Raw genomic sequence first — 25821 nt, forward strand, 5'->3', positions numbered from 1 at the left:
GTGGTAGAGAAAGTCGGCATATAAAAACCAACTCTTCTTCTTCTTCGTCTTCTTCTTCTATTCTGCCTTTATAGTATGCTGTATTGATTTACTCTGCAGTATTCTGTTCTCCACAGATTTAAAAGCCAAAATGGTGTTTTTTCTCTTCTTACAGATATATTAGAAGAATATAATTATCTGACAATATGCTATCACAGTTCAAAATATACCTTAGCATCTCCAGCATGTGAAATGGCCGGCTGTGCACAGCATGGGGCCTTTAAGTGTTTGAGCAAATGAATCAATAGTCATGTGGTCTCCAAGACAATGTGCATCTGTACCCCATTCAGACATGGAAATGTGAGAGACTTGGGGGGGGGGTGCACCCTAAAGAATGCCAATTCTAGCAACCAACTTTTAAAAAGACACTTTCAAAAGGCAAAAATACATGAAGCAATTAATCAGGACAGGTACAAGAAAACAGGATGGAAGTAAAGGGGTAATGTACACACACTTATCTCTCTCCCAGTTTTTCATCCTAGGATCCCAACACCACTGTTTTACTATTTGTTTTAATTTCAGCAATTTTACTTTTACTTTACTTTATTTTAGACTTATACCCCTCCCCTCCCCTGGGTCACACAATTCGGGGCGGCTCACAACAATTCAATGAACAATCAATCAACAAAGATAAAAAATACAAAATCTTAAAACACAAGATAATAAGTCTATATCCTAACAGACATCAAGAGAAAACATAATTATTTGATCCAAGCCAACCTACATCCCAGATTGCTGGAAAATGCTTTAAGACACAATAATCTGTAGGAATGAAAAGGTGCGGAGACAGAGGCCCAAGTATCTTGCTTCCATGAAGATGCAACATCTCCCCAACATATTTACCCTTGCAGATCTTCCCAAACAGATACACCCAGCACCATTTTTGTAGTTGTAGCTCTCACCCCACAGTGAGAAAGTTAGTCAGGATCTTTTCCCAGTACATATCCCTCCCCCCACTCCTGGCCAATGAAAAGACATTTTCCATTGCAAAATTCAATGCAATAAAAGTTTTCATACAACACTATTTGCTATAGCTAGGCATTGCACATGGGTCCTTGGGAGCTTATCTGAAAACGTTCTTCCCTCTCATAGTCATGAAATTTTTAATTCACTAAACCTCTGCAGTGACTATAACCGTTGAGGGAATTTTTAGCATTTCAGCAATGTGCAAACACAGTATGCCGTATGTGTATTGAAGTATCTAATTTGTATACTCTAGGCAAAATGCATTTTACCACATGGAAGCATCACATTATTAATAGCCGTTTGCTTTAAATAGCCTACCGTTGACTTTAATCTTCTTTTTTGTGCATGATCCTATAGGGCGGGGGAAGGGGGAAAGGATTTCACACAAGGGGTCTCCTTTTTATATGCAAATATATCACTTGATTATATAGCTTGTATCCCTACATTATCATGAATATTTCCAATGAATGTTTTATGGGTGATATTTTTTATTTGTGAGCTATTTCACATTTCATTGCTACTTCTCATCTGCAGAACTCCACAGATGCTGATTGGTCTCATTTGCATATTCATCATCCTCTATTTTCATAGCTGCCATGGTATAAACTGTTTCCCCACAGAGAATGCCATGGCACATTGCTGCATTTTCAAATGAAAGTCACTTCTACTCTTTTTTTTATTTTGATACAATACTTGTCAGTTTACCTCAGACCCCCCTACACCCCATGTATTCTTTCACACCTTAGGCAAAGTTGGCAGGTGGTTTCTGGGTAATTAAAAGCAATGTAAACAGTGTACAAGTGGGCTTGGCAGCCGCTGTAGCCTCCAAAGAGCCAAGGTTTGCAGCAAAATCAGTTTGGGAGCCTCAGCCTACCATTTTGGTGGCCAATGTTTTTTGCCCACGTACCAGAAGCCAAGTCCAAAGCCCAAAGGGCTGCTATTTATTTAGACAGTTATACCCTGGTTTCTCCTCAATGGGACCCAAAACAGCTTATATTTTCTCTCCTCCTCTGTTGTTAGTGGTGGAAAGTTCTGTCAACAAGTTGCAGTCAACTTATGGCAACCCTTCATAAGATGAGATCAGGCCAGCTTTGTTATACCATATTAATTTTGTTCATGTGAGTTGTGGGAATTGTTATTCTTCAGATATTTTAAAAATTACATCTTGAGAGGGGGGACTGGAGGCCTCTTATCGCTAGTGTTAATTCATGCACGGTAAAGCAGCATGCAGCCTATCAATGCAGCTGCTGAGGTCTGTTTTGAACTGCTCATTGTAGAACAATTATATTTGTTTTGCATCACTAACTGAAAGCACTATCACCGTCTTGGTTTTAAAATCAATAGAGGCCAAGCTACTGTAGCATTAACAAATACAGTAGATAAAGTCCGCCGATGTGGATTGGGGGAAGGAGAGAGCAAGAGCGAGAGAGTGCTTGAGTAGTAATTATTTGCCAACCTACAGGTGGGGCCTGGAGTTCTCCCTGAATTACAATTGAACTCCATACTACAAAGATTAGTTCTCCTGGAGAAAAAGGCAGCTTCAGAGGGTGGACTCTATCATATCACATCCCCATTGAGCTCCATCCCTTCCACAAACTTCTTCCTCCCCAGGCTCTGCCCTCAAATCTCTAGGAATTCCCAACCCAGAGCTGGCAATCTTAGCAATAATCCTTGATAAAACAACAGGGATATTCCAAACATGTCCCTTTTTCACCTATAAAGGGTTGGAGGTTATGCTATTGGGTTAATAATCCAACTGCATAGCCCTACATAGAGTGAGTTATAGCAATCTGTTCTGGAGGTGACCGTTGCATGAATCACTATGGCTAGATCAGGGTGGGACAGGTTGGGTACCAGCTGCCTGGCTTGCCGGACATGAAAAATGCCATCCTGGCCATATTTGTGACCTGGGCTTCCAAGGAAAGGGAGACATCCTGGATCACGGCCAAACAACTGATGGAGGAAGCTGATGTAAGCTAAATCCTGCCAAGGGTTGGGAGCTGCAATCCCTGCCCTGGACCTCCCTGACCCAGACACAGGGCCTCCATCTTTGATGGATTCCATTTCAGACGCCTCTGCTTTAATAATCTCACCATGGCTTCCAGGCACAGGGCCAGCATGTCTGGGACAGTGCCCATCCCTCCATCAACAGATAAAGCTGTCATCCGCTTATTGATGGCACCCCAGCCTGAAGCTTTGGACCAGCTGGGAAAGGGGGAGCTTATAGATGTTAACGAGCATTGGGGAGAGGATTGCCCCCTGGGGGACCCCACACACTAAAGGGTGTCATGATGAGACCCTCTCCCCCAGCGCCACCCTGTCCCCAATCTTGGGGAAATGATGTCAGCCACTGAAGGGCTGTCCCATGTATCCCACCATCAGTGAGGTGGTGAGTCAGTAGGTCATAACTGACTGTGTCAAACCCTGTTGAGAGATCTAATAACAATAGCAGCATTGACTCGCCTTGATCCAGCTGCCTATGGAGCTCGTCTGTGAGGGTAACCAGCATGGTCTCCATTCCATGGCCAGGCCGGAAACTGGACTGAAATGGATCCAGAACCGATGCGTCCTCCAGGAAATGGATGAATGAAACAACTTCCTAGTGACTGACTGGAATAAGGACACTTAGCTCTTATTGCTACGCACTTTTATGATCATCATTTGTCCCCTTTGCTTCTTGAGCATGTACGAATTACTCCCCTTATCCAAAACCTTTTTTTGAGCAGATTTACAGACATACTAGTGATAACATTGCTTTGGAACACTAGTCTCTCTAAATATTGTCGAAGGCTTTCACGGTCAGAGTTCATTGGTTCTTGTGGGTTATCCGGGCTGTGTAACCGTGGTACCAAGACCACGGTTACACAGCCCGGATAATCCACAAGAACTAGTCTCGCTCTTTCTTTTTTTGTTCTAGTTTTTCACAGATGATTAATTGGATGAAGAAAACAGTCCCATTGGATTCACGAGTTGATAGCTCAGTTGAAGCAGAGTGGAGGATTAGGAATGAGAAGAAAGGAGGCCCCAAGCCAAGGCAACAGGTTTAATAAAACATTGGGTAAAACAGACATACTAAGTATGGAGATACATACATTTTTTCAACTTTGTCAAATCCTGAGAAAGCTCCTTTTGGGATGACTTTTACTTTGGTGAGGAAAAAGATCCTGAAAGCAAAAATAATAATAATGTGTTACTTATGTCTTATGTCATTAGTGAAGTTCACTGTTTTGAGGGTTGACAGTTGAGATTTTGAAGAATATAGGGGTTTTTTCCCTCCCCACCACAAGAGAAGAGGAATAGATCAGTGAATGTCAAGCAATAAGGACATGAGAGTAAGAAAACAGGAGGACAGGCTATGCAGAAACAAATCAAATTACTTATAGCATCATTGATGTTAATATCAATATCACACCATCAGTGGACACGGACCTTGATAGAAAAACATAAACAAAACTGGAAAAAAATTCCCCACAAAACTCATAATCAGCACCCAGAATTAATTATCACAATGACCCCATTCATAGGCAGTGGACTTCAGATTAACAGATGCCAGGAACAAACCTCAGGAGATGGCCATCATTCATCATCCCCCTCTTGTGAGCTTCTGAGAGGCATTTTATTGGACATTGCTGAGAACGGAAGAGCAAATGAGCCGGAACGCCTCCTGGGGTGCTGGAACGCCTCCTGGTTCGCTGCCGGCGCTGGGACCACTCACGCTGGCGTGCGCCTTCCGGCCACTGGCATTGTGGGCCCCTGAGCCAGCGGAGGCCTTTGTTGGCCTCCTAAGGGCTTGGGCCCACCCACCGGCGTGCCTCAGGAACGGGCTGTTACAGTGCACCTTGAAACTGCTTGGTAATTGCAGAAATCATGTTTTTATTTTTTTACAAATGCAATATGATATAATGCTTACGGGCACAACAATTTTTTGATCCTGAAATATACTGAAAAAGGAGACCATTCGCAGAAGCTGGAAGGGACCCCAAGGGTCATCTACTCCAACCCCAGCACAATGCAGGAAAATCACAATTACCCTTCCCTGTTCCCAGACACCCCTGCTTTATGCCCAGAGCACAGGTCAAATCTCCCACATCTCCATACTGCTGATCCAAGTTTACCTTTTTGCACAATTAACTATATTTATCATCTCCCGTTATTTTCTCTGAAGGAAAGTCCTTATCTTTATGAGGAAGAGTTAGATACTATACTTTCTCTCATAGCAATTGGCAGGGAATAGTGGTTCAGAGGGGAAAGGTTATAAAACTAATCACTCAAATAACATGTATTATGTAAATTTAATTTTTTTGCATTATGCTCTGCACCAATAATGTTCACAGGTTCAAGTAAAACCAACCAACCAACCAAAGGCCATGCTGGGACCAAAAACGTGTTCATGTATTCTGTAAATCATGATTTGTGAAGCATTCTGGTTATTTGTGTGCAGTCCAAACAACACACAAATCATTCTGGGACATACTATCATTTCCACACATTTAACATTGCGTGGATATGTGATTTGAAGAAGTTCATTTGGGTTGACTTCTTCATCTTGTATACCAGTTATGAAGGAGTTCAGAGTGGTTTATTGGTTAAAGAGTATTGGGGAATCTTAGGTTCAAATTCCCACCTATCCATGAAGCTCACTGGTGTCTTTGAGCCAGCCCTTTTCAGATGTTACAGTCCACGTGTACTGGAAGGCTGGTAGTTGCACACTCATCTTCCCAATATGCATGGCTGCCATGTTGTCTGAAAGGGGTAACATGGATTTCTGTGATTCAGATCTCTGAAAAATCAACTTCTAGTGTACTGTGTTCAGAGCTATGAAACCTATATGTTCAGAGCTATGAAACCCTTTCAGACAACATGGCCACCATGCGTATATTGTGGATAGCATGTACTCCTGATAGGCACAGTTGGCAGATTTCCAGTACTGTATATGTGGGATTGTAATGTAATTCTCTCAAAGGGCTGTTATGAGGATAAAATGAAGGATAAGAGCAACATGTATGTCACCATAAGCTCCTTGGGAGAAAGGTGGGATAAAAATGTGATAGATTCCAATATAGCTCATCATATCCTGAAGAAAGTTAAAAACAGTTGAGCAAAATCATGATCACACGATCTACTTGCCTCATGGAGTTAAATTCAGTCAGTTGTAAATCATATGGCTGAAAATAGCTCTATGAACTGCCCATAGGCAGGAGTGACTCTAGATTATCTTGTCCCTCAGAAATTAGGCTTTTTCCTCCCACCCCAATCGTAACACAAAGATTGTATCACTAACTACTTTTCACAGTCTGTTTCCCCATAGGAATGACAGCTAATTGTTTCATGAATTACTGCAGTTTTTGCCTCAGCAGCTTCACCTGATAGATGATTCTTCACTTTTATCTTCTCAGAGCACAGATCTCTTTCCTAATAGCAATTTTTGAACCAACTTCCCTTTCCAAAATTGGGTTTAGAAATACCATTTGCTTTTTCTTCCTAATATCTGTGCAGGTTTGCAGACTGAATTGTGGATAGTGTTCCTGAGTGGGTGACATTAGAGTTCATGAGTCTGGTCTTCAAAATACTTATGCTAGAGTAGCTCCATCAATAGCAATGGGGCTTTTCTAGAGAAAGTACTCAGAGGGCCGAACATTGCATTATCAGCAAAACATGTTTCTTTCATGGTAGCAGCTGAAATTTCAGGTTTAAAACAGACATTATGCTGGAAGAGCCATGACTGGCTCTTTCCCATAGTTCTGAAGCTAAATTGCCACAAACGCATGGCTACAATTTGACTGGTGCCATGTGAGGCAGGGAGAGGGGCTTTAATCCTTCTACCTTTGCCTAGTTTTGCCTGCACACCAATCAGCCTCAAAGGACAAAAAAAAAAAGAGAGAGGCAAAACCCATCATTTCCCCTGCCCAGGTAAGGATCACATTAAGGCACCAGTTGTGTTACCCTAAGTAGGCAGTCTCCACTTCAGTTGGGGGAATTAGCTGGAGACAAAGAGCAAGAGGGGGTAACTGGGATCGATAACCGATGTAAACCAGGATAGTCCCAAGTGAAAACTCTGAAATGAGCAGGCGATGGTATAATTGAATGGGTTTTATTAAAGAATTAAGATAATAAAGCAAGACATATATTTTAAGCAATGAACACACACACACACACACAAAGCATTCAAGAGCTGACTAAGAGACAAGGGAGGAAGTTGGATAGGATTTCAGGGATGGGTGATAGTTACCAGTCTTGAAGGAACGTCCAGGGAAAGCAGCGCTAAAGAAGAAAACGACCAGCATTTCCAGGAGCAAAGGAAAAAGCCTACGCATGCATGGATCCAGAACACACTCACACTATGAATGATTAAAGGACCAATATTTATACCCCAAAATGGGTCCTGAGGTGGCATGATGTAAGCTGGCAAGAAAGCCAGAGACAAAGAATTGATTGCTTTTCTTGGGATTGAACAAAAAGATAGGAGAGGTCTGATGAGTCGTCAGGACCCAAGAGAATGTGTGGACTGATTGGATTGATTGCTGACTGTGGATTGATTGCTGGGATGGGGGCAGATAGGGTAAGCAATGGTCTGCTTGGAGAACTGATTTAATCACCTTAGGATGACCCAATGGGGATTACCGTATTTTTCGCTCCATAACACGCACCTGACCATAACACACACCTAGTTTTTAGAGGAGGAAAACAAGAAAAAATCTTGTTTTCCTCCTCTAAAAACTTGTCTTATGGAGTGAATGCCCCAGGGAGGCCAGGTCTACCCATTGGTTTTCATGCAAACCAATGGGCAGCCTGACTGTGCCCGGGAGAGGGGGGGCGGCGGGGAAAGTGAGCCTGGCCCTCTCCGGGGCCAGGATTGCACGGGAGAAGGGGGGTGGCGGGGAAAGCGAGCCTGGCCAAATCCGGGGCCAGGATTGCACGGGAGAGGGGGTGGCGGGGAAAGCGAGGGGAGGGGGCTGTGAGCTCAGTGGCAGAGCCTCTGCTGGGCATGCAGGAGGTCCCAGGTTCAGTCCCAGGCGCCTCCGCTCACACCCGCCCCTGGCCCAGGTGAGCCCGGATCCTGCCCGTGTGCGCCTGGGGAAGGAGAAGGGAAGGCTTCAGCTGGTGCGCGAGAAGGAGGGGGGATGGTGGGGGAGGGGAAGCCGGGGCGGAGGGGAGGGGAGCCCCTTCTGAGGAGACCCTCCTTCCTTTCCGCCCGGCGAAGGAAGCCAGGCCACGGGTCCACTTACCTCCGGCGCCGGCTGCCCAGGAGCCCACCAGGAGCTGCCCCAGCACCACCATCTTCGACCCCCCCCACGCGCTTCCTGGTCCTGAAGCTCGCCCCCGCCCCCCGCCCAACAGCTGAGCCTTGGGACCGGGAAGTGCGCGCGGGGGGGGAAAGGTTAAAGACCCACCACCCCCCTTCCCAGGACTCCCGGGAAGGGGGGCAGTGGGTCTTTAAACTGCTCTGCGCTGCCGAGCAGTTTAACCCCCCCCCCGCCGGCTCTGTGTGCCCCGCCCGCCTCCCAGCTGGGAGGCGGGCAGGGCGCATGGCTCGTGTCGTTCCAGCGCGCCTAGAGCAAACGTGCACGGAGCCAGCTGGGAGCGCCGATCCAGCGGGCCCAGCCGGCTCTGTGCACATTCGCTCCATAACATGCACAGACATTTTCCTCCTCAAAAGTGAGGGGGAAAAGTGCGTGTTATGGAGCGAAAAATATGGTAGCTGCCCCATTGTCCAGCCAAGGCACACCTTAGGGCCAGGGGGAAAGTTCCGTGGCCAACTGCCTTTCTGCCCAGTCTTGACACGCAAGATGGATCCCAAAACTCTCTGAGAGGCATCTGTTTTGTAGGGAGCAGTGTCTTGCTCTTATGCCAGTCTTTGTCTCCTGGCCCTTTGTGCCACCCCTTAGCGGGAGGAGGGGACCAACTGCTTACAGTAGGCTGTAGGTGATGCATAAACTAGTGAAGCACAAACTAATGTGACCCTTTGCTTACCCTTTCTGAAGCTGAAACTACATGGCCTGTACTGGAAAAACAGTCTTCCCTCTCCTTTTGTTAGAGATTCATGTCAACACTTTTGGCAAATTCAACAAAATGATGACATCAAAGAAGACTAGAAGACTATTGCTCCACCAAGCAGGTCAAATGTTCAGCTATTGGGGTGGATCTTAAACCTATTCTCCTGCTTCACTGAGTGATGTCTGAAGCCTTCTTACAGTTTCAGTGGCTCTTCCTTTCATCAAAGTGCCACCTAAGTTGGAAGCAGGGTCCTTATGGGAAGGTTGGACCCATGCCATTGTTTCCCATACTTGCCCAAACCCAGTTCAGAAGTTATTCTGAGATATACATGGTGACTGTTTAACAACTTGCTCCAGTATGTGGGGAATGTAGTCAAGATGCATAAAATTAAAAGTGGAGTGGCGATTGGAGCAATAGCTGAGCATGACTATGAATCTTGGCTTCCCCACTCAAAGGGCGAAAACGCATGGTCGCTTTATCCTCCTTTAATCCCTGTTTTAGCCAGGATCTAACGCACATAAGGCGAAATGCATGTGTTTGATCCTAGCTGAATCCTGGCTGAAACAGGGATTAAAGGAGGATAAAGCGACCTTGCGTTTTCGCCCAAAGTAAAATATATTATTCACTATACCATACTATCCCAAATTATTTAAGGCACATGTGTATTGATCATAGTTAGGGTTGGAAAACTGGAAACCCCATCGCTGTTGCCCTTTCAAAAGGGGAAGGGCTTGGTGGAGGGAAAAGTGGCTATTCTGGGCTACTGACATGCTTGAGCTTGGTGAGGGAGGTAAACTGCCTCACCCAGAAGGCTCGTCATAAAGTGGAAGGCACAGAGGGAGGCAAAGTAGTGGTGTCTTTCTTTTATTTAGATAGAACATTTCATCCTCCAGTCAGCATTCCTCTCAGGTGTAAGTATCTCTCAATCCAGTAGGGAAGAATTGAACCCCCCTCACTTCTCTTTGCACAACCCCAGTCCAAATTGTGGCTGTATGAGACTGCAATTTCGCTTTAGAAAACACAGGAAGACCCAGTCCTGGATCTCCCATTGTCTCATCTAGTTTAACCCTCAGTGTATTCATAAGCCATGTTGCTGAAAATGTTCCTCCTGTGTTAAATATTTCAAACAAACAACATTCTTACTTCCTGACAATCTACAATTACCATACAATGAACATGCCATCATGTTTTAAAATTATCTTCCTACGTGAGTTCTGCTATAATAGGTCTTATTATGAAGTTTCATACTACGTAGTATTATGTAGTTTCATAGAATTTGCCTTCTGTTGGCTCAGTATATGTAAATATACCAGAGCGGTATAATGGTAAGAGCAGGGGGCACTCTAACAGGTAGCTCATGAGCTACCAGTAGCTTGCTAGCTGCTGCAGAGTAGATTATGCACACCCTAGAAGACCCAGGAAAAGAGCACAAAATGATATGCTTTACTTTTAACTCTTAGATTTTTTCCTCTGCACTCCTTAGCTGATAAACTTCATTTCTGGTGTTCCTCCTATTTCTTGCTGTTTCTAGGACAGAACAAAATTTAATATGCTGGGGAGGAATAGGTCAGAATATTTTTCATTACTCAGAAGTAACTCTAGTTAAACAAAAGTTTGGCAACCCCTGGGCTAATGTTGGAATATGATTTGAGAGTCCCAGGTTCAAATTCCCACTCTGCCTCACTAGGTTGTTGTTGTTGTGAGAACTATGTTATTTATTTACTTATGTATTTCCTTGCTGAGACTCCCTGGAGAGAAAAGTGGTGCATAAATATAATAAATACAGTCAAAAGTACAGCAATAGATCCAAGACTGGGAGACCATAATACCCCTGGATAGCATGAGAAGGGAACCGTTTACAGCAACACAGTTTGAATGGGAGATGGGTGTATAGTTCTTAATTGTCTTCTGGTTTTCCCTTCCAAACTTCTGCTCCTACCTGTTTTTCTTTGTGATATACCAAACATATGTCCAGAACCCCAGCCAAGGGAAAAACTTATGTGGAGAGAAGATTGTAGAGGAAGGGTTCCTCCCATTACTACAAGTTGCCCTCTCCTCCCTAGTGCTTAGGTTTGCCAGGCATGGCCTGACAACTAACAGGAGACTGGAGGTGGGGCAGGGACATGGGGGAACCAGCTGTCAGTGACAACATGATGCCACTTCCTGGAAAACCTGGATGTGATGTCAGTCCTCTCTAGAAATTGCTGGAAAAATCTATTATAATTTGCAATAGAAATGATGTCATGCTATCAGCCCTATGAAGAAACGATTTTTTTCTTTGGAGGTTTGAACTGAGCAAAACCTTCTCCTTGAGTTTTAAATGTTTTTCTTCTCTCTTGGCAAAGAACAGGCAGGAGGGGGGAAGTCAATTCAATAACTTTCCAGCCTTATCTCAGCCACCCTTTTAGAATGCTAATAGGTCCAAAGGAGCCCCATGGCGCAGAGTGGTAAGCTGCAGTACTGCAGTCAAAAACTCTGCTCACGACCTGAGTTCGAGCTTGACGGAAGTCGGTTCCAGGTGGCCGGCTCAAGGTTGACTCAGCCTTCTATCCTTCTGAGGTTGGTAAAATGAGTACCCAGCTTGCTGGGGGTAAAGTGTTGACGACTGGGGAAGGCACTGGCAAACCACCCTGTGAACATAGTCTGCCTAGTAAACGTTGGGATGTGATGTCACCCCATGGGTCAGTAATGACCCAGTGCTTGCCTTTTAATAAGTCTAAGCAAGAGACAATGGGATGGTCAAGCTTCTTCCCCCACCCCCCAGCTAGACAGGAGATATCTAGAAGGGAACAGAGATTTGGTGGACTTAAGAAGCTAGAAAGATGGGATGCTTTAGCATTCAACCCCCTCCCCCCCAATGATACCTTTTGGGGGGTTGAGTGCTAAAGTGTCCCATTGCGATGCGTGTTTCTGGAGTAAACCCAGAAGTGACACAATTGTGTCGTGCATGACCACATGTGTGGGATTGCCACCCCAGCCTTGCCCCAAAACCCTCCCACCATTGGAGAGGGGGGACCTGGCAATCCTACACTGAGGTTAGGCCTCAGAACTGGGAGGGGAAGCAGAGAGTCCTGGTACTCCCAGTGGGCAATTCCTACAAAGGCCAGATGGTGGTGGCAGTTGAACAGAGAGAAAGAAAAGCCCCTCCAGGTGTGGGGAAAACCTTGGAGGGCATGGTGGAGTAGGGCCTGTAGGTCAGAACAGGACTGTTCCACCATGGGCCAGCCACCCATGCTTTTTCCTCCCACCACCACTCTGAGCTGAGGCAGGAAATGGGAGCCAGGGCCCTTGCAACCCTGCTAACACTTTTCAACCGTTAGGTGCGCCCCAGTCTCCTGAAACTGGCTTTCCTGCTGAGCATCTACTAAATAGGCAGAACTCTACACAACCCTTTAAATTCCTCATGCAGCTTTTATTTGTGAAGAAAGAAAAGCTGTGTGAATTATATTTTAAGAATCCTTGGGCAACAGCTGTAGAGATGTTATTTTATCTTTTATTTTTAAATTTTTGATCAAACATGTGTACCTCAAAGTGAACCAGGCTTCATCACCCAATAATATATATATATTACAGTGTCTGCAACATTTCCTTCCTTTGCATAGATGCTAGGAGTGGCAGGTCCTCTTATTGTTGTTTGGGCAAATCTAGTCTATGATATTACATGAGAAATGATTCTAGATTCAAGCCATTTTCGTTGACTGAAATTCAGTGGAAGGAAATACATCACAGCCCCAGTCTTAATAAATGCTAATACTTATTTCCAACTTCCATATCTCCAATAGTAATCATCTTCAGGTACAGCATCTCTGTTCATCCTTCTGGATGGGTTTCACTGTAGGGATTGTTAGAATGATTTTAGGGAGATAGATTGTTAGAATGGATTGTTAGAATGGTTTTGGGGAGGGGACGGACTTCAATGCCGTAGAGTCCAATTGGCAAAGCAGCCGTTTTCTCCAGGTGATCTGATCTCTGTTGGCTGCAGATCAGTTGTAATAGCAGGAGATCTCCAGCTACTACCTGGAGGTTGGCAACCCTAACTAACAGTGGTATTTTGCCCAATTGAAAGGATGTGAGCCTCTTGCATATGAGGAAAAGACACCCTGTGTTGGTGGAGAGTGTAGGATCCAACCCACTGTTTTTTTCCACGGCTTTAAACTGTTCAGAAAATGTACATCTCTAGTCCCACTTTACAATTTCAGAAGGGGGGAGGAAGTGGAGGCATTAATTATAGTCACAAGACAAGATTCATAATGCCAGATTCTGGTTATATCTTTGAAAAATACTTTCAAACTCATTACTTTCAGCCATTTGAAAGTTATCTTGCATTAATCAGAAAGCATGCATTTTCAAAATACTCACTCTAGCTTGCAACAACAACAAAAAAGCAAAGTCATGATATTTTAGCCTGATTGTATCACCTCTGTCAAACATTATAACTTATGTGAATTACCACAATGAAGCAAAATGGAAGGAAAATTAAAACTCCAGCAAGATACAGTTGACCATAACCCTAACTCACTAGTCTCATTTCCAAGGCAATAACTATGAAAGGATTCTGTAGAACATTTCTTTGCTTTCATCTTGGATGTAATAGTGTGATGTTATCACTTTCTAAACCTCTGAAGCAATGTGTATTTTGTCAGAAATAGATATTTGCTGAGAAGTTTAATTTCCTAATGGAAGTCTGAGTACAATGGGGTTACGTATATGTTTGCTAGAACCCTGGAGTAACTTCCCAGCTGCAGCTGCTACTCAGGAAGTGGGCAAACACGGGCACCCACAGTACCTTCTGGAGCACAAAAGCTAAATTTGGTGCTAAAACAGGGAATGCTAGCTTGATGGGCAGAAAGCAAGAGGCTATTCAGGTACAGAATTTGCCCCCTAAGCCCAATGCTTGTTTGATAGCTGGAGATTCAGAATGCCAGAGGCAAGAATTTGATTCCCTCTGCCAGCTCAAATAGCACTTATAGAAGAATGCAGCACCTTGCCAAAGACCTTGCATTTTTGTGAATTTTGTTAGTGTCTGTGTCACCATCCATGTGGACTTGTTTGGTTGTGCTTGTTATTTTTGTATGCTTGTACATAACACTGTATGTTTATATGTATAGTTGTATTTAGACACCATAGGATAAACATTGGTTGCACTTAACAGTAATTGTTATTGTACATTTTTGTCGCCCCTGTACTGATTTCCTAAGTGCCTGGAGGTTGGCAACCCTATAAATGGTAGCCCCATTTAAATGGTAACGTATGGTGTATGTGTGTGGGGGGAGATGGGCTATCCAGGGTTGGTTTTGATCAGCATAAACATGAAAAGAAGGGTTAAACCCCCTGTCTCCACACAACAGGGCACTGATCCAAAATGGAGCCTCCCTACAGAAGCTATTTCTGCTTAAAAGACACCAGGAAGGTCCATTTACGGATCTCCCAGAGTCTTGTCGAATTTGCCTGTCAAACAGTGTTATGGTGAGGACAAAATCTGCTTTCCCCTCCAGCACTGAGTGGACCCACCTCCACCGATAGGGATGCCGCCTAGGGTGGTGATTGGATGCAGTATGTGTCTGTATAAAGAACACAAAGCATTGTCTTCACTCCCCCAGGGATCTTTAAAATATACAGGCCCTGTTTCCATACATATTCAGTCCTCCACAATGATAGCCAACTTTGCCAGTTACCTAGTAAGAAAGAGGGGGAAGCAAATGCAGAAAAAGTTTATCGGATCCTCTAGTAAACTTTGGGATACAAAAAGCATCTAACAAACATGCCCTTCAACGTTATGAGTTAGTCACCAAAACATGGTGCTTTCAGTCTCAACACTGATACCCTTAAAAAAAAAACATGTGAGGACAATGAATTCACTGTCTTTGTTATCACTCACTATGCAGTACCACTCCAAGTTATCCTGTGTTCAAGGCCGTGGTATGCAGGCAGTAAAAAATAAAGCTGGAGAGAAATTTTCAAGCATCATTCAGAATTTAACTCATGCATTTCAGAGTTTGTACTGAATATCCCTTTCAGAAAATAAAGAGTATTGCAAACCCACACACGTTTTACAGAATTTTTAAGAATTGGGGCATACGTTATTGGGGACTAAAGCCCATTTAATCAGATTCCTGTGACACGATCCTTATTTGGCAGGCACAGCTGTGACTTTATTCCAGTTTTCCTCAGTGGAGCTCAGGGCAGTGTCTATGACTTTCCCCATTTTACCTTCACAAGAATTCTGTGAGGTACATGAGGAGAGAAAATGGACTTACTCAAGATCTCCCAGTGACTGTCAGAGTGGACATTTGAACCCGAGTCTCTTGGTACTATTTATGTATTCAGCCCATTTTTTAGCTCACCCTTCTTCCAAGGAGGTCAGGTTAGGCTGAGAGAGAAAGTTACTGGCCCAATATGCCACGTTAATCTCTCTCACGTGCACACACATACATACACCATTTGTAATAGGAAAGATGTGGGGCATTAGAGTTGCCAACTTTTAAACTGGTCCCTCTCACTGTCCATTTAATATCAGTTTAATTAGCAAGCAATTATCTGGTGACATTATTTAACCTCATCCCATGAAAAGCTTCACCTTCCTATTTCTACTCAATAAATCCCTGTGAAAAGGAGATCCTATATTTTTTTCCAGTCCAGTTAGCAAATTTACAGGGAGCTCGCAGTGCTCCTGCATTCTTTCTAGCAGAGAGTTGCCAGCTCTGGGTTGAGAAATTCCTGAAGATTTGGTGGGTGGATCCTGGGGAGGGCAGGCTTGGGGAAGGGAGAGAGCTCAACAGAATACGATGCGATAGTTCACCCTCTAAAGAGGCCATTTTCTCTAGGGAACTGATCTCTGTTGTCTGGGGATCAGTTGTAATTCTGGGAAATATCCAGGCTCCACCTGGAGGTTGGCAACCATTACACTCTACCTGCAAGTCTTGCCCCACTTTGTTATGAGAGTAAGGGATGGTGTTTATGATGGATCTATTCCTGATCCTACCAAGTACCCACAGTTTTCTTCTTATGGAGAGTCACAACATACAGCTGCCTGATTTGATGTTGAGTGGGTTTTATTTTTCTTGGGCGCTTTATCCCCAAACAAAACAAAACCCCTCAGCCCAAGCTATATCAACCATTTTAATGGGCTGTGGTTTATTTTGTGGGATCAGACAGTCCACATGGCCAGCTTGTATCCCAGGCATCCTAATCATCCCTTGGTAGACATGGTGCCTGCCTGGAATGGGGACCAGAGGGAGAATCCAGTGACAATTGTATCGATTACAGGTTCCTCAGGTCTTGAGGCAGCATAGGCTGGGGACAATGAGTTCAGCTGGGAGCCTGATCGCTATCAGCAATCCCCCAATCTGCTTGTTGGGGTAACCAAAGAAAAGGGGCTGGTATTAGGGCTGGAAGTGGCAGAAGCTGCTGTTCCTGCCCATCACCAGCCTCCTGGGGGCATGGTCAATGTGTCAGCCCTGAAGTTAGCTATCGTGCACCCAGCCCCCACCCCCAGCCCCTTAGGGTCATGCTGGAAGGCCATCCTGTACACCCTGTCCTATGTTCCCCAGCCAATGCCTAGCCACCAGCATCCAGCTGTGTTATGTTCTTTTTAATGGTACAAGCAACAGACATAGCATATACTGTTTGCTATGGGGAAGGCGAAAACCCCAGGGCCGATCAGCCATTTGGAACCATGGGTAAAATTCCTTCCTGGCCCTGTTAACGAGAAACCTCCTGTGGACACAGCAAGGATGAATAGCACCAACAGAAGTGTTGGACTAAGATCTGGAAGACCCAGATTCAAATCCCCATTCTGCCATGAAGTATACTAGGTGACCCTTGGGCCAGTCACTTTCAGTCAGCCAAACCTATCACAGGGTTGCTTTCAGGGTAAAATGGAGGAGGGGATATGGATATATTATATACCATCCTGAGTTCCGTGGAGGAAGGGCAGGATAATAACGTACTAAATAAATAATGTCTACAAATACTGGGTTTTTTATTTTTTTGCTGTCTTCTGGGTATAGAGTAGGGGGTCACTGGGGGTGTGGGGGGGAGGTAGTTGTGAATTTCCTGCACTGTGCAGGGGGTTGGGCTAGATGACCTTGGGGTACATTCCGACTCTATGATTATCTCCAGCTTTTTTAAACTTTAGACCAGAGATAGCCAACTGGAAACTGCAAGACTGATTTTCCCAAAGCAATTTATCTGCCCTCCCCCTGTGCCCCTATTAAATGTTTTGGATCAAGGTGCAATAAAATATTTGACCACAGCTTCACTTGCAAGGAAACATTTTCACACTGCAAGAAATAGAAGTATACTATGTTGCAATAATACATCTTTGGGGGAGTTTGAGTGTGACAAGTATATAATATTTGTACATATATTGCATAATTAGGAATCCCTTACTAACACACGGTGCCAACTTTATTATGGAGCTTGAGCATTCATGAAGGGGACAGTTTGGGTAGTAAAATCATTTTCTGACCGCTGAATTTCTGTTTGGGAAATAAATTGATTATAAATTGACTTCTAAGAAACATATTGGGTTATTGACAAATGCAGGGCCTCTGAACAGTTGGTGTATTAACCCTGATGACCAGTTTGAACACTTTTCTTTAATAAAACATGCAGCTGTGAAGTTTTCCTTTGCCATGAGTTTTTTTTTTAAATCAGGGTTTCTGAGGACAAAACATTAACATTTCCCTTGACGATTGACCTTGGTATCAGAGCCTTCAACATCTTGAGATTCATTTGCCGTCATTGCACGTTCTCAGTATCTTCTAATACAATCACTGGCATACCTTCCCCACTGAGAAAACAAGGTTTGAAAACCATTCTGTAGTTAGTTTATTTCATCTCAGTGGATTTTTTTATGTAGAGTTCTTTTCCAGCAACCTAAGCTGACCCCATCAACACAAATGGGGTTATGGAAAATATCGGCACATCCATTTGGCAGCTCTTCTTTCCAGTTACTATGATCTTCAGAACTTTCTATTTTCTGACATTCAGGTGTTTTTTTTTAAAGTGATCGTTTCAAAACACAGTCAGTCACCCTGACCCCTTTTCAGCATCTCAAGAATGTCTCTGAAAGGTCTATTTCTGATTTATCAGGAAAGCTGAACAGCCACCTGACCAGATCTTCAAACAAAGATGGAAAGATACCACTGGCCTCCCCTGTTCTCCAGACAGTGGGGTTCCAGGGGCAGCACTGCAGTATTTCATTTTCTTTGGATGAGAGAGCACTGGAGACTTCTTGGGTCTTTGAAATATTCATCTTATTTACAGATGGCACAGTGAGGACAAACAGTCTGCTTCAGCAGCCAACTGTTAATTCTGCATCAGGTTCCCTTCAGGAACAAGTGCATTACAAGGATGCCAAATTAAAGCCCCCGTCTCTTCTCTACCCCCCTTTCATATTGCAAAATTGGCTGCAATCTGTTTCTTCGCTCCTCCCCTTTCTGGAGTGGGACAGCTTCCCTAAATTCCAATGGCCATTAACATTCCAAAGGCTGGAGAGGGAACCCCACAGCCTATTTTTGTCAATTAAGAAATGTACGGGGTGGTTTGCCATTGCCTTCCCCAGTCATCTTCCCTTTACCCCCAGCAAGTTGGGTACTCATTTTATCGACCTCAGAAGGATGGAAGGCTGAGTCCTGAAACCAAATTCCATCGGGATCAGAATCGGGTCATGAGCAGAGCTTGGATTACAGTACTGCAGCTTACCACTCTGCGCCACGGGGCTCCTACCCAAAAAGAGCTGATTGGTGTATCCATAGTTTAGATGGACTAGTGATAGAAGGAAGTTTCTTATAAAGGCTTCTCTCCTAGCTTCTCCTAGAACCTCTTATTTCATTGCAAGACTGGCAGGAGCTTCAGCTTCCCAACTTCTAGAGCCTTCGTTTTGAAATTTTTGGCATCAGTGAATCCTCTGAGAAACCCCTATGAATTCACTGTGGAATCCCTACACATTAGAAGGGCTTCTGGGAAATATGTTGGGAAGTGGTTTGTTTTTTTAAAAATCCAGGACTTATATATATATATGTTATGCCAATTTTCACCAATTCTCTCACCCTCTGTAGATCCCTGCTAGGCTGTTCCCGAAGAGGCACTAAAGTGCAGGAACAAAATCCTTAAGAAAACTTAATCTTTTGTAATGTTGTGGTTGGATTCAAACCATTACCTGATAATTCTTACAACAACCCTGTAAAGTAGACCAGTGTCATTATCTCCAGGATGTAAACAGTTGTCTATGACTAAAAAGCTGTGGCTTGCCTAACCAAAAGCTACTTGTGAACTCAAAGCAGTGGTGAGAGTGAATCTTGGGGCATTCTGGTTTTATTTCTGCTCTCCTTTCCAAATGTGCACTAAGTTCTTCTATTATTGATTTTCTGCCCCCCGCAAAAGGTGCCAGTACTCAAGTACCATCACAAAACAAAAACAAACAAAAAACCTTGTCCAGATGTCCATTCCATATATGAAAAGTATTAGGTAGACCTGTTGTCCCTAGTAGTTGCCAGCATGTAAACTGCCATATGTCATATGAATATCATCTCCTGTACACTAAAGAGAAAGATGGGAGCCAGCGTGGTGTAGTGGTTAAAAGTGGTGGTTTGGAGCGATGGACTCTGATCTGGAGAACCGGGTTTGATTCCCCATTCCTACACATGAGCGGTGGAAGCTAATCTAGTGAACTAGATTTGTTTCCCCACTCCTACACATGAAGCCAGCTGGGTGACCTTAGGCTAGTCACACTCTCTCAGCTTCACCTACCTCACAGGGTGTCTGTTGTGGGGAGGGGAAGGGAAGGTGATCGTAAGCCAGTTTGATTCTTCCTTAAGTGGTAGAGAAAGTCAGCATATAAAAACCAACTCTTCCTCTTCATCATCATCATCTTGAGCATTACTCAAAATTTCAAAGAGGCAATTGTGCTGCAACATCCACACCATATGTGTATCAGGCATGGCTGAATGTTCTTATGACATTTTCTGCAGAGACGGGAAAGAAGCAACCAGTCTCTAGCAGAGACTGATCAGGAAGAGGCAAAGCCAAAACAGCAAATCATGCAAAGACACAGCAGGCAGCCTCCTCTGTGAATAAGGCTTTTGGACTTACAGGAGCCCAGTTCATTTCTTACAGCACATTAGCAGTTCTCCTGAATCACACAGTTTGGGAATTCTTGGTATAAGTTGTATACAGTACATGAGAATCCTTATCTCTGTTGTGGCTGACATACAGATAAGCAGGCAAGGTAAAAGGAATAACAGCCTTCGTTTCCTCTCAACAGATCTTCTTTATCTTTCTGTTTTTTTGCAGGGTATTTGTGTGTGTGTGTGCGCGCGCTTAATTTCAAGAACACAGCATTGAACCTTTTACAATTATATTTCTTCCACTCAGAAACACATTTCTATCCACAATCTATTTTATTGTAAAGTTCATAATGTTCCGTAGCAAGCCAGTGGCTTGGCTCCTGCAGAGCAAATGCATGGCCAGAAGAATTTTCATCTGTGGAATTTGACTTTCTTGCCTCCCATTCCCAATGCAGCCCCAAATGCTGTTCTTTGGGGACAGAGACCCCCAAGAACAGTATTGGTGGGGGTTCAGCTACAGGACAGGGAAAGTGAGAATGTTTATTTATTTATTGTTCATGCTTATATCCTTATATATGTTGCATTCTGCCCATGGAAATGCTCTGCTGGCTCCAAACCACTGCCCTTATCAGCAGAAATATTGCTCTCCCTTGGAGAAATGCCAAGCTGACAATATTCTAGTTGAAACTTCAAATCAAGAAATCCAAAGTCCCAGTGATAATTCAGACATGGTATAAGTAGTTTCCTTTTCACCCAGGATGAATACATTTACATATCAGTGACACCTACACTATAATTACTATGAGATACAGAAATATTTGCAAATGATGACTAATAAAAATGAGATGGCCTGCAGATCAGTAGCTTATCTTGATCACTCACCTTGAAAGCAAAGAGTTCAAAAAACATTTTGCAGAGTAGTTTGTGCTAAATGTTTGAAACGTTTGCCATTTCCCCTTCTCTTATCCTACTGCATTCCAAAACATTCCCAACAACAATGTTGGCTCCATTAAACCAACCAACCAACCAACCAACCAACCAACCAACCAACCAACCAACCTGCATACTCTCCCACTATCCCCATTTATCAGGGATAGTCTTAATTTTATGGTTTCTGTCCTTGGTCAATCACTATCTTGCCCTTGTCTCTGCTTTGCTGGGGAAGGGGGGGATTAGGAAAATAACGGGTGCTCACTGGACACTAGAGTTGCCATTCTTCCAGCAATGAGCACACTTAAGAGTACCTATTTAACAAGCCTGGGCAGCTGCAGCGTGTAAAATGGCAGCGCTATGTGATATCAGAGTGTCATTTGTGCATTAGAGTCAAGATGCCTCTAGTCCCATTCTGAGATTTTCTTCAGAGCCATATGAGGGGCCTAAAGCTTGAAGAATGCCACTCTAGTGTCCAGTGAGCATGCCGTGATACAGTCATAGGGTTGCCAGCTCTGGGTTGGGAAATACCTGGAGATTTTGGGGGAGCAGTCTGAGGAGGGCAGGAACTGGAGAGGGGAGGGGCTTCAGTGCCATAGAGTCCAATTGCCAAAGTGGCCATTTTCTCTAGGGGAACTGATTTTCTATTGCCTGGAGATCAGTTGTAATAGTGGGAGATCTCCAGCCACTACATGGAGGTTGGCAACCCTTTACAGACACCACAGGCACGTGCATGTAAATCCCTTCACATGAACAGCACTATGATACCAATAGGGCTGAGCTTGCCACTTTACATGCTGGAGCTGGCAAGGTTCGGTTTGAATGCTTAAGTGAGATAATATGTTCTTATAGGACTCAGTGTTGCAGACCAAATTAATTCAGAGTACAGTAAGAAAATGAACGTTTGGCAGTGAGTTGGGAGGGGGGAGAGATAATTCCAGAGTGGTAGCCACATTAGGCTATTGCACAAAAACAAAAGAGGACTCCAGGGACAACATAAAAACTAAATAAAGCAAAGTATTGTGGCTCAGGGGTAGAGTATCTACTTTGTATAAATAAGATCCCTGGTCCAATGTTCAGTTAAAAAGGAGCAGGTAGTGTGAGTGTGAGTAAAGTGCCGTCAAGTTGCAGCCGACTTATGACAACCCCATAAAGTTTTTAAGGAAAGAGATGGTCAGAGGCGATTTGCCATTTTCTGCCTCTGCATAATTTTCTTGGTGGTCTCTCATCCAAGTCCTAACCAGGGCTGACTTTGCTTATACTTCTGAGATCTGATAAGACGGGGATAGCCTGGGCTATCTAAGTCAGGGAAAGCCGATATAGATGATGTAAAAGACCTCTACCAGTGACCCTGAAGAGCTACTGCCAGAGTACATAGGACAGATCTTGATAGACCAATGGTCTGACTCCGTATAAGGCAGCTTTGTGACTGTACCCAAAAAACCCTACCATTTTATAGCACTATATCCTTGGGTGAAATGTTGCAGGGTGTTTATTGTTTTATAGAAATGATTTGTATCTTAGGTTTCCAAACAATGTCTAGGGTAGCTCACAACAATGTAAAAAGCAACAATCCCCAATTCATTACAAAACAGCACATACATACAGACAATTGCAAACAGTATAAAATATAAACTGCAGAAAATAAGTCAGCCTTTGAAGATGTTCTGAAAACTTTAATTAGTCCACAATGCAGGGGAAAGCCTGCTAGCTTGTATAGACTTTTGGCAACATATGTGAAGGAAATGGCCAACTGCTTTGATCTTTTAGTGGCTATCTGATGATTTTTTATTTGCTGGTTCTATCTGATCGGCTAATTTTATTATATTTGATCTAGTGTGGCTGGTTTTATTTTGCTGTGCATTGTCTAAATAGACTTAATTAATGTATATTTTTATTATTTTAATTTTTGTACAGCTGCTAGATAAACGTTTAAGTAAGATGGATGCTATATTAAAGGTAAAGGTCCCCTGTGCAAAAGTCCCCTGTGCAAGCACCGGGTCATTCCTGATCCATGGGGTGATGTCACATCCTGTCGTTTTCTAGGCAGACTTTGTTTACGGGGTGGTTTGCCAGTGCCTTCCCCAGTCATCTTCCCTTTACCCCCAGCAAGCTGGGTACTCATTTTACCAACCTCGGAAGGATGGAAGGCTGAGTCAACCTTGAGCCGGCTACCTGAAACCATCTTCCGCCGGGATCGAACTCAGGTCATGAGCAGAGTTTGGACTGCAGTACTGCAGCTTACCACTCTGCGCCACGGGGCTCTTGTTATGCTGCCATACTGCTAGAGTATATTTTTTACTATTTAAATTTTTTTTTTTAAAAAAATGCTTTATTTTATTTTATTATTTTCTTTCTGGAAACCACCCTCAATAAAGACAGATGGTATAAAACAATCTTAAATGACCAAATACATTTCTAGTGTCATTTTCAAGTAGGAGAATGAAACCAGCATAACAGAAAAATCAGAGTTCACAAGATAATAAAATAATGAGTCTCAAAATAACATTGCCAATAACGTAACCAAATGAACAAAATGGTCTTCATCTGGAATCTAAATGATATTAAAGGTGTTACCAGAAGAAACTTCCTGGAAGGGGGCAGGAGACTGTTCTGAATTCATGGTACCACCACGGAAAAGGCCATTTCTCCAGTTATGAGGAAGGCCTCAGAAGATGTCCTCAATGTACAAATGAATATATTGCCAAGATTGTTGTTTTTATTTCAGAACTTACCTATAATTAATCAAGTAAAATATTTTGATTCATGGAGGAAGGATTTACTTTCTTTCATCTGGCAGGGAAAGAAACCAAGAATTGCATATAAATATCTAGTGGATTTAAAAGAAAGGGGTGGATTTGCATTACCTAATTTTAAGTTATATGCTGAACCTTCTACTTTGGTTTGGCTAAAAGACTGGATGGACCTAAAAAACTTACGTTTACTGGATTTAGAGGGATTCGACAACAGAAGTGGTTGGCATGGTTATTTATGGTATGACAAAACCAAGATACATGTAGCGTTCAAGCACCATACGATCAGATCTTCATTAATGAAAACTTGGCAAAAATACAAGCATATGTTAGAAAGCAAGACGCCACTGTGGATTTTGTCTCAAGAAATGTTAACACTACGACCTTTAAGACCAGACCAATTTATTACTTATCAAGATCTCTTAGAATGGCATGATAATGTATGTGGATTAAAAAGCTATGATGAAGTTAATGACTGCCTGACCTCATCAAATAAACTCTGTTTTTGTACAAGACATGAAAACAGGTTTTTCAAAGAATAAATCAACTTTTCAAAGGATATTGTTGGATACAAATGACCATTTGATTTCAGAGATGTATAAACTGTTGTTGGAATTGTATTGTGAACAAGAACGAATCAAACCCACTATGATTACCTGGGCACAAACATTGGGTCACGATATACCATTAAACAAATAGGAAAGATTACGGACACAAGATTTGAAATCCATATTGTCTCAAACACTTAGAGAGAATATTTACAAAATGATATACAGATGGTACTTGACACCCAAAAAAATGGAAAAAGCTTATAAATCAATGTCCCCAAACTGCTGGAAGTGCATTACAAATGTTGGTTCTTTCCATCATATGTGGTGGTTATGTGACAAAGCAAAAAAAAATTGGGACATGATATATAACGAAATAAGGTTAATAGTACAGACCAATATACCTAAAACACCTGAAATCATGCTACTCAGTATGATACCAGATATTATGTTATCGCATAGATCATTTTTGATTTATGCCACCACAGCTGCAAGACTGATATAGGCAGCTAAATGGAAAGTAAAGGAAATTCCTGACAAGCAAGACTGGATACTAAAAATGTTAGACCTGGCAGAACTGGCCGATCTCACAGCATTGGTGAATCAACAAGATGATGTTAAATTTATGGAAGAATGGGGAGCATGGAAATTTTATTGTGAGAATGTATTGAAAATGGGAGAATTTAAGGGTTATACTTTGATCTAACCCAACACTTAAAAGAATATGTTAATGTTATAAATTAAAAAATTAACCAAAGAAATGTAATAACATGAGATTAAATGATAAGAAATGTATGGGGGTTAGAATTTATAACACAAAAGGGGAATCAATTTTATAAAAGGATGGAAGAGGGTGAAGGAGAAGTCATTTTTATTTTTTTTATTTTTTTATTTTACTTTATTATATTATATTTTTTACAATTGAATATTTAAGATTAATGGGAAAAGTAAAAGGTATAATTGTATTGCATTAATTAATCTTACCTTTTGCGTTTGATGAATGTATTATGATAGTTGGAGTATTTGTTATTATATATAAGAAAACCAATAAAAATCTATTAAAAAAAAAGATGTCCTCAATGAACAGACTACATGGGAAGCTGAAATCCTGCATGCAGATGCTTAGCTGTTAAACATGTGTAATAACAATCAGATGTGATGGGATCTAACCGATTGTCTAGTCCAGGTGTTTTAAAACAATGTACTAGAGACTCCTAGGGAGCTACAGTGGACTTAAGAGAGGGAAATTCTGAAGAGCTTTTCTGGGGAAAGCAATGACAGGTGGAGAATTAGAACCCAAGTGTTTCTGAATACTGAATGTATGGGACCTGAACAGACATGACTAAGGAAGTCTAAGTGCCATGGAATCATGTATAACCCTAGTAAAATTCAACCACCACCTACTAGCAATGCTTCCTCTTTCTGTTCACCTATCTGTATAAGACAAAGTCTATCTCATTGGCCTTCAGTCTATCTAATCATGAGATCCACCTTTAATCACGGGTGGCAACATGGGAC

General features: G+C 42.8%; 1 protein-coding gene across 1 annotated transcript in view; it reads right to left on the reverse strand.

Moving 5' to 3' along the window:
• FSHR (follicle stimulating hormone receptor) overlaps nucleotides 1-25821 on the reverse strand; it is a 106706-nt gene that overhangs the window by 61826 nt on the left and 19059 nt on the right. Inside the window, exon 2 of the mRNA XM_056852993.1 lies at nucleotides 4098-4169. Within this exon, the coding sequence (XP_056708971.1) occupies nucleotides 4098-4169 (72 nt within the window). The remainder of the gene's footprint in view (nucleotides 1-4097; nucleotides 4170-25821) is intronic.

The sequence above is a fragment of the Euleptes europaea genome, chromosome 7 (genome assembly GCF_029931775.1).
Source record: "Euleptes europaea isolate rEulEur1 chromosome 7, rEulEur1.hap1, whole genome shotgun sequence".
NCBI lineage: Eukaryota > Metazoa > Chordata > Lepidosauria > Squamata > Sphaerodactylidae > Euleptes > Euleptes europaea.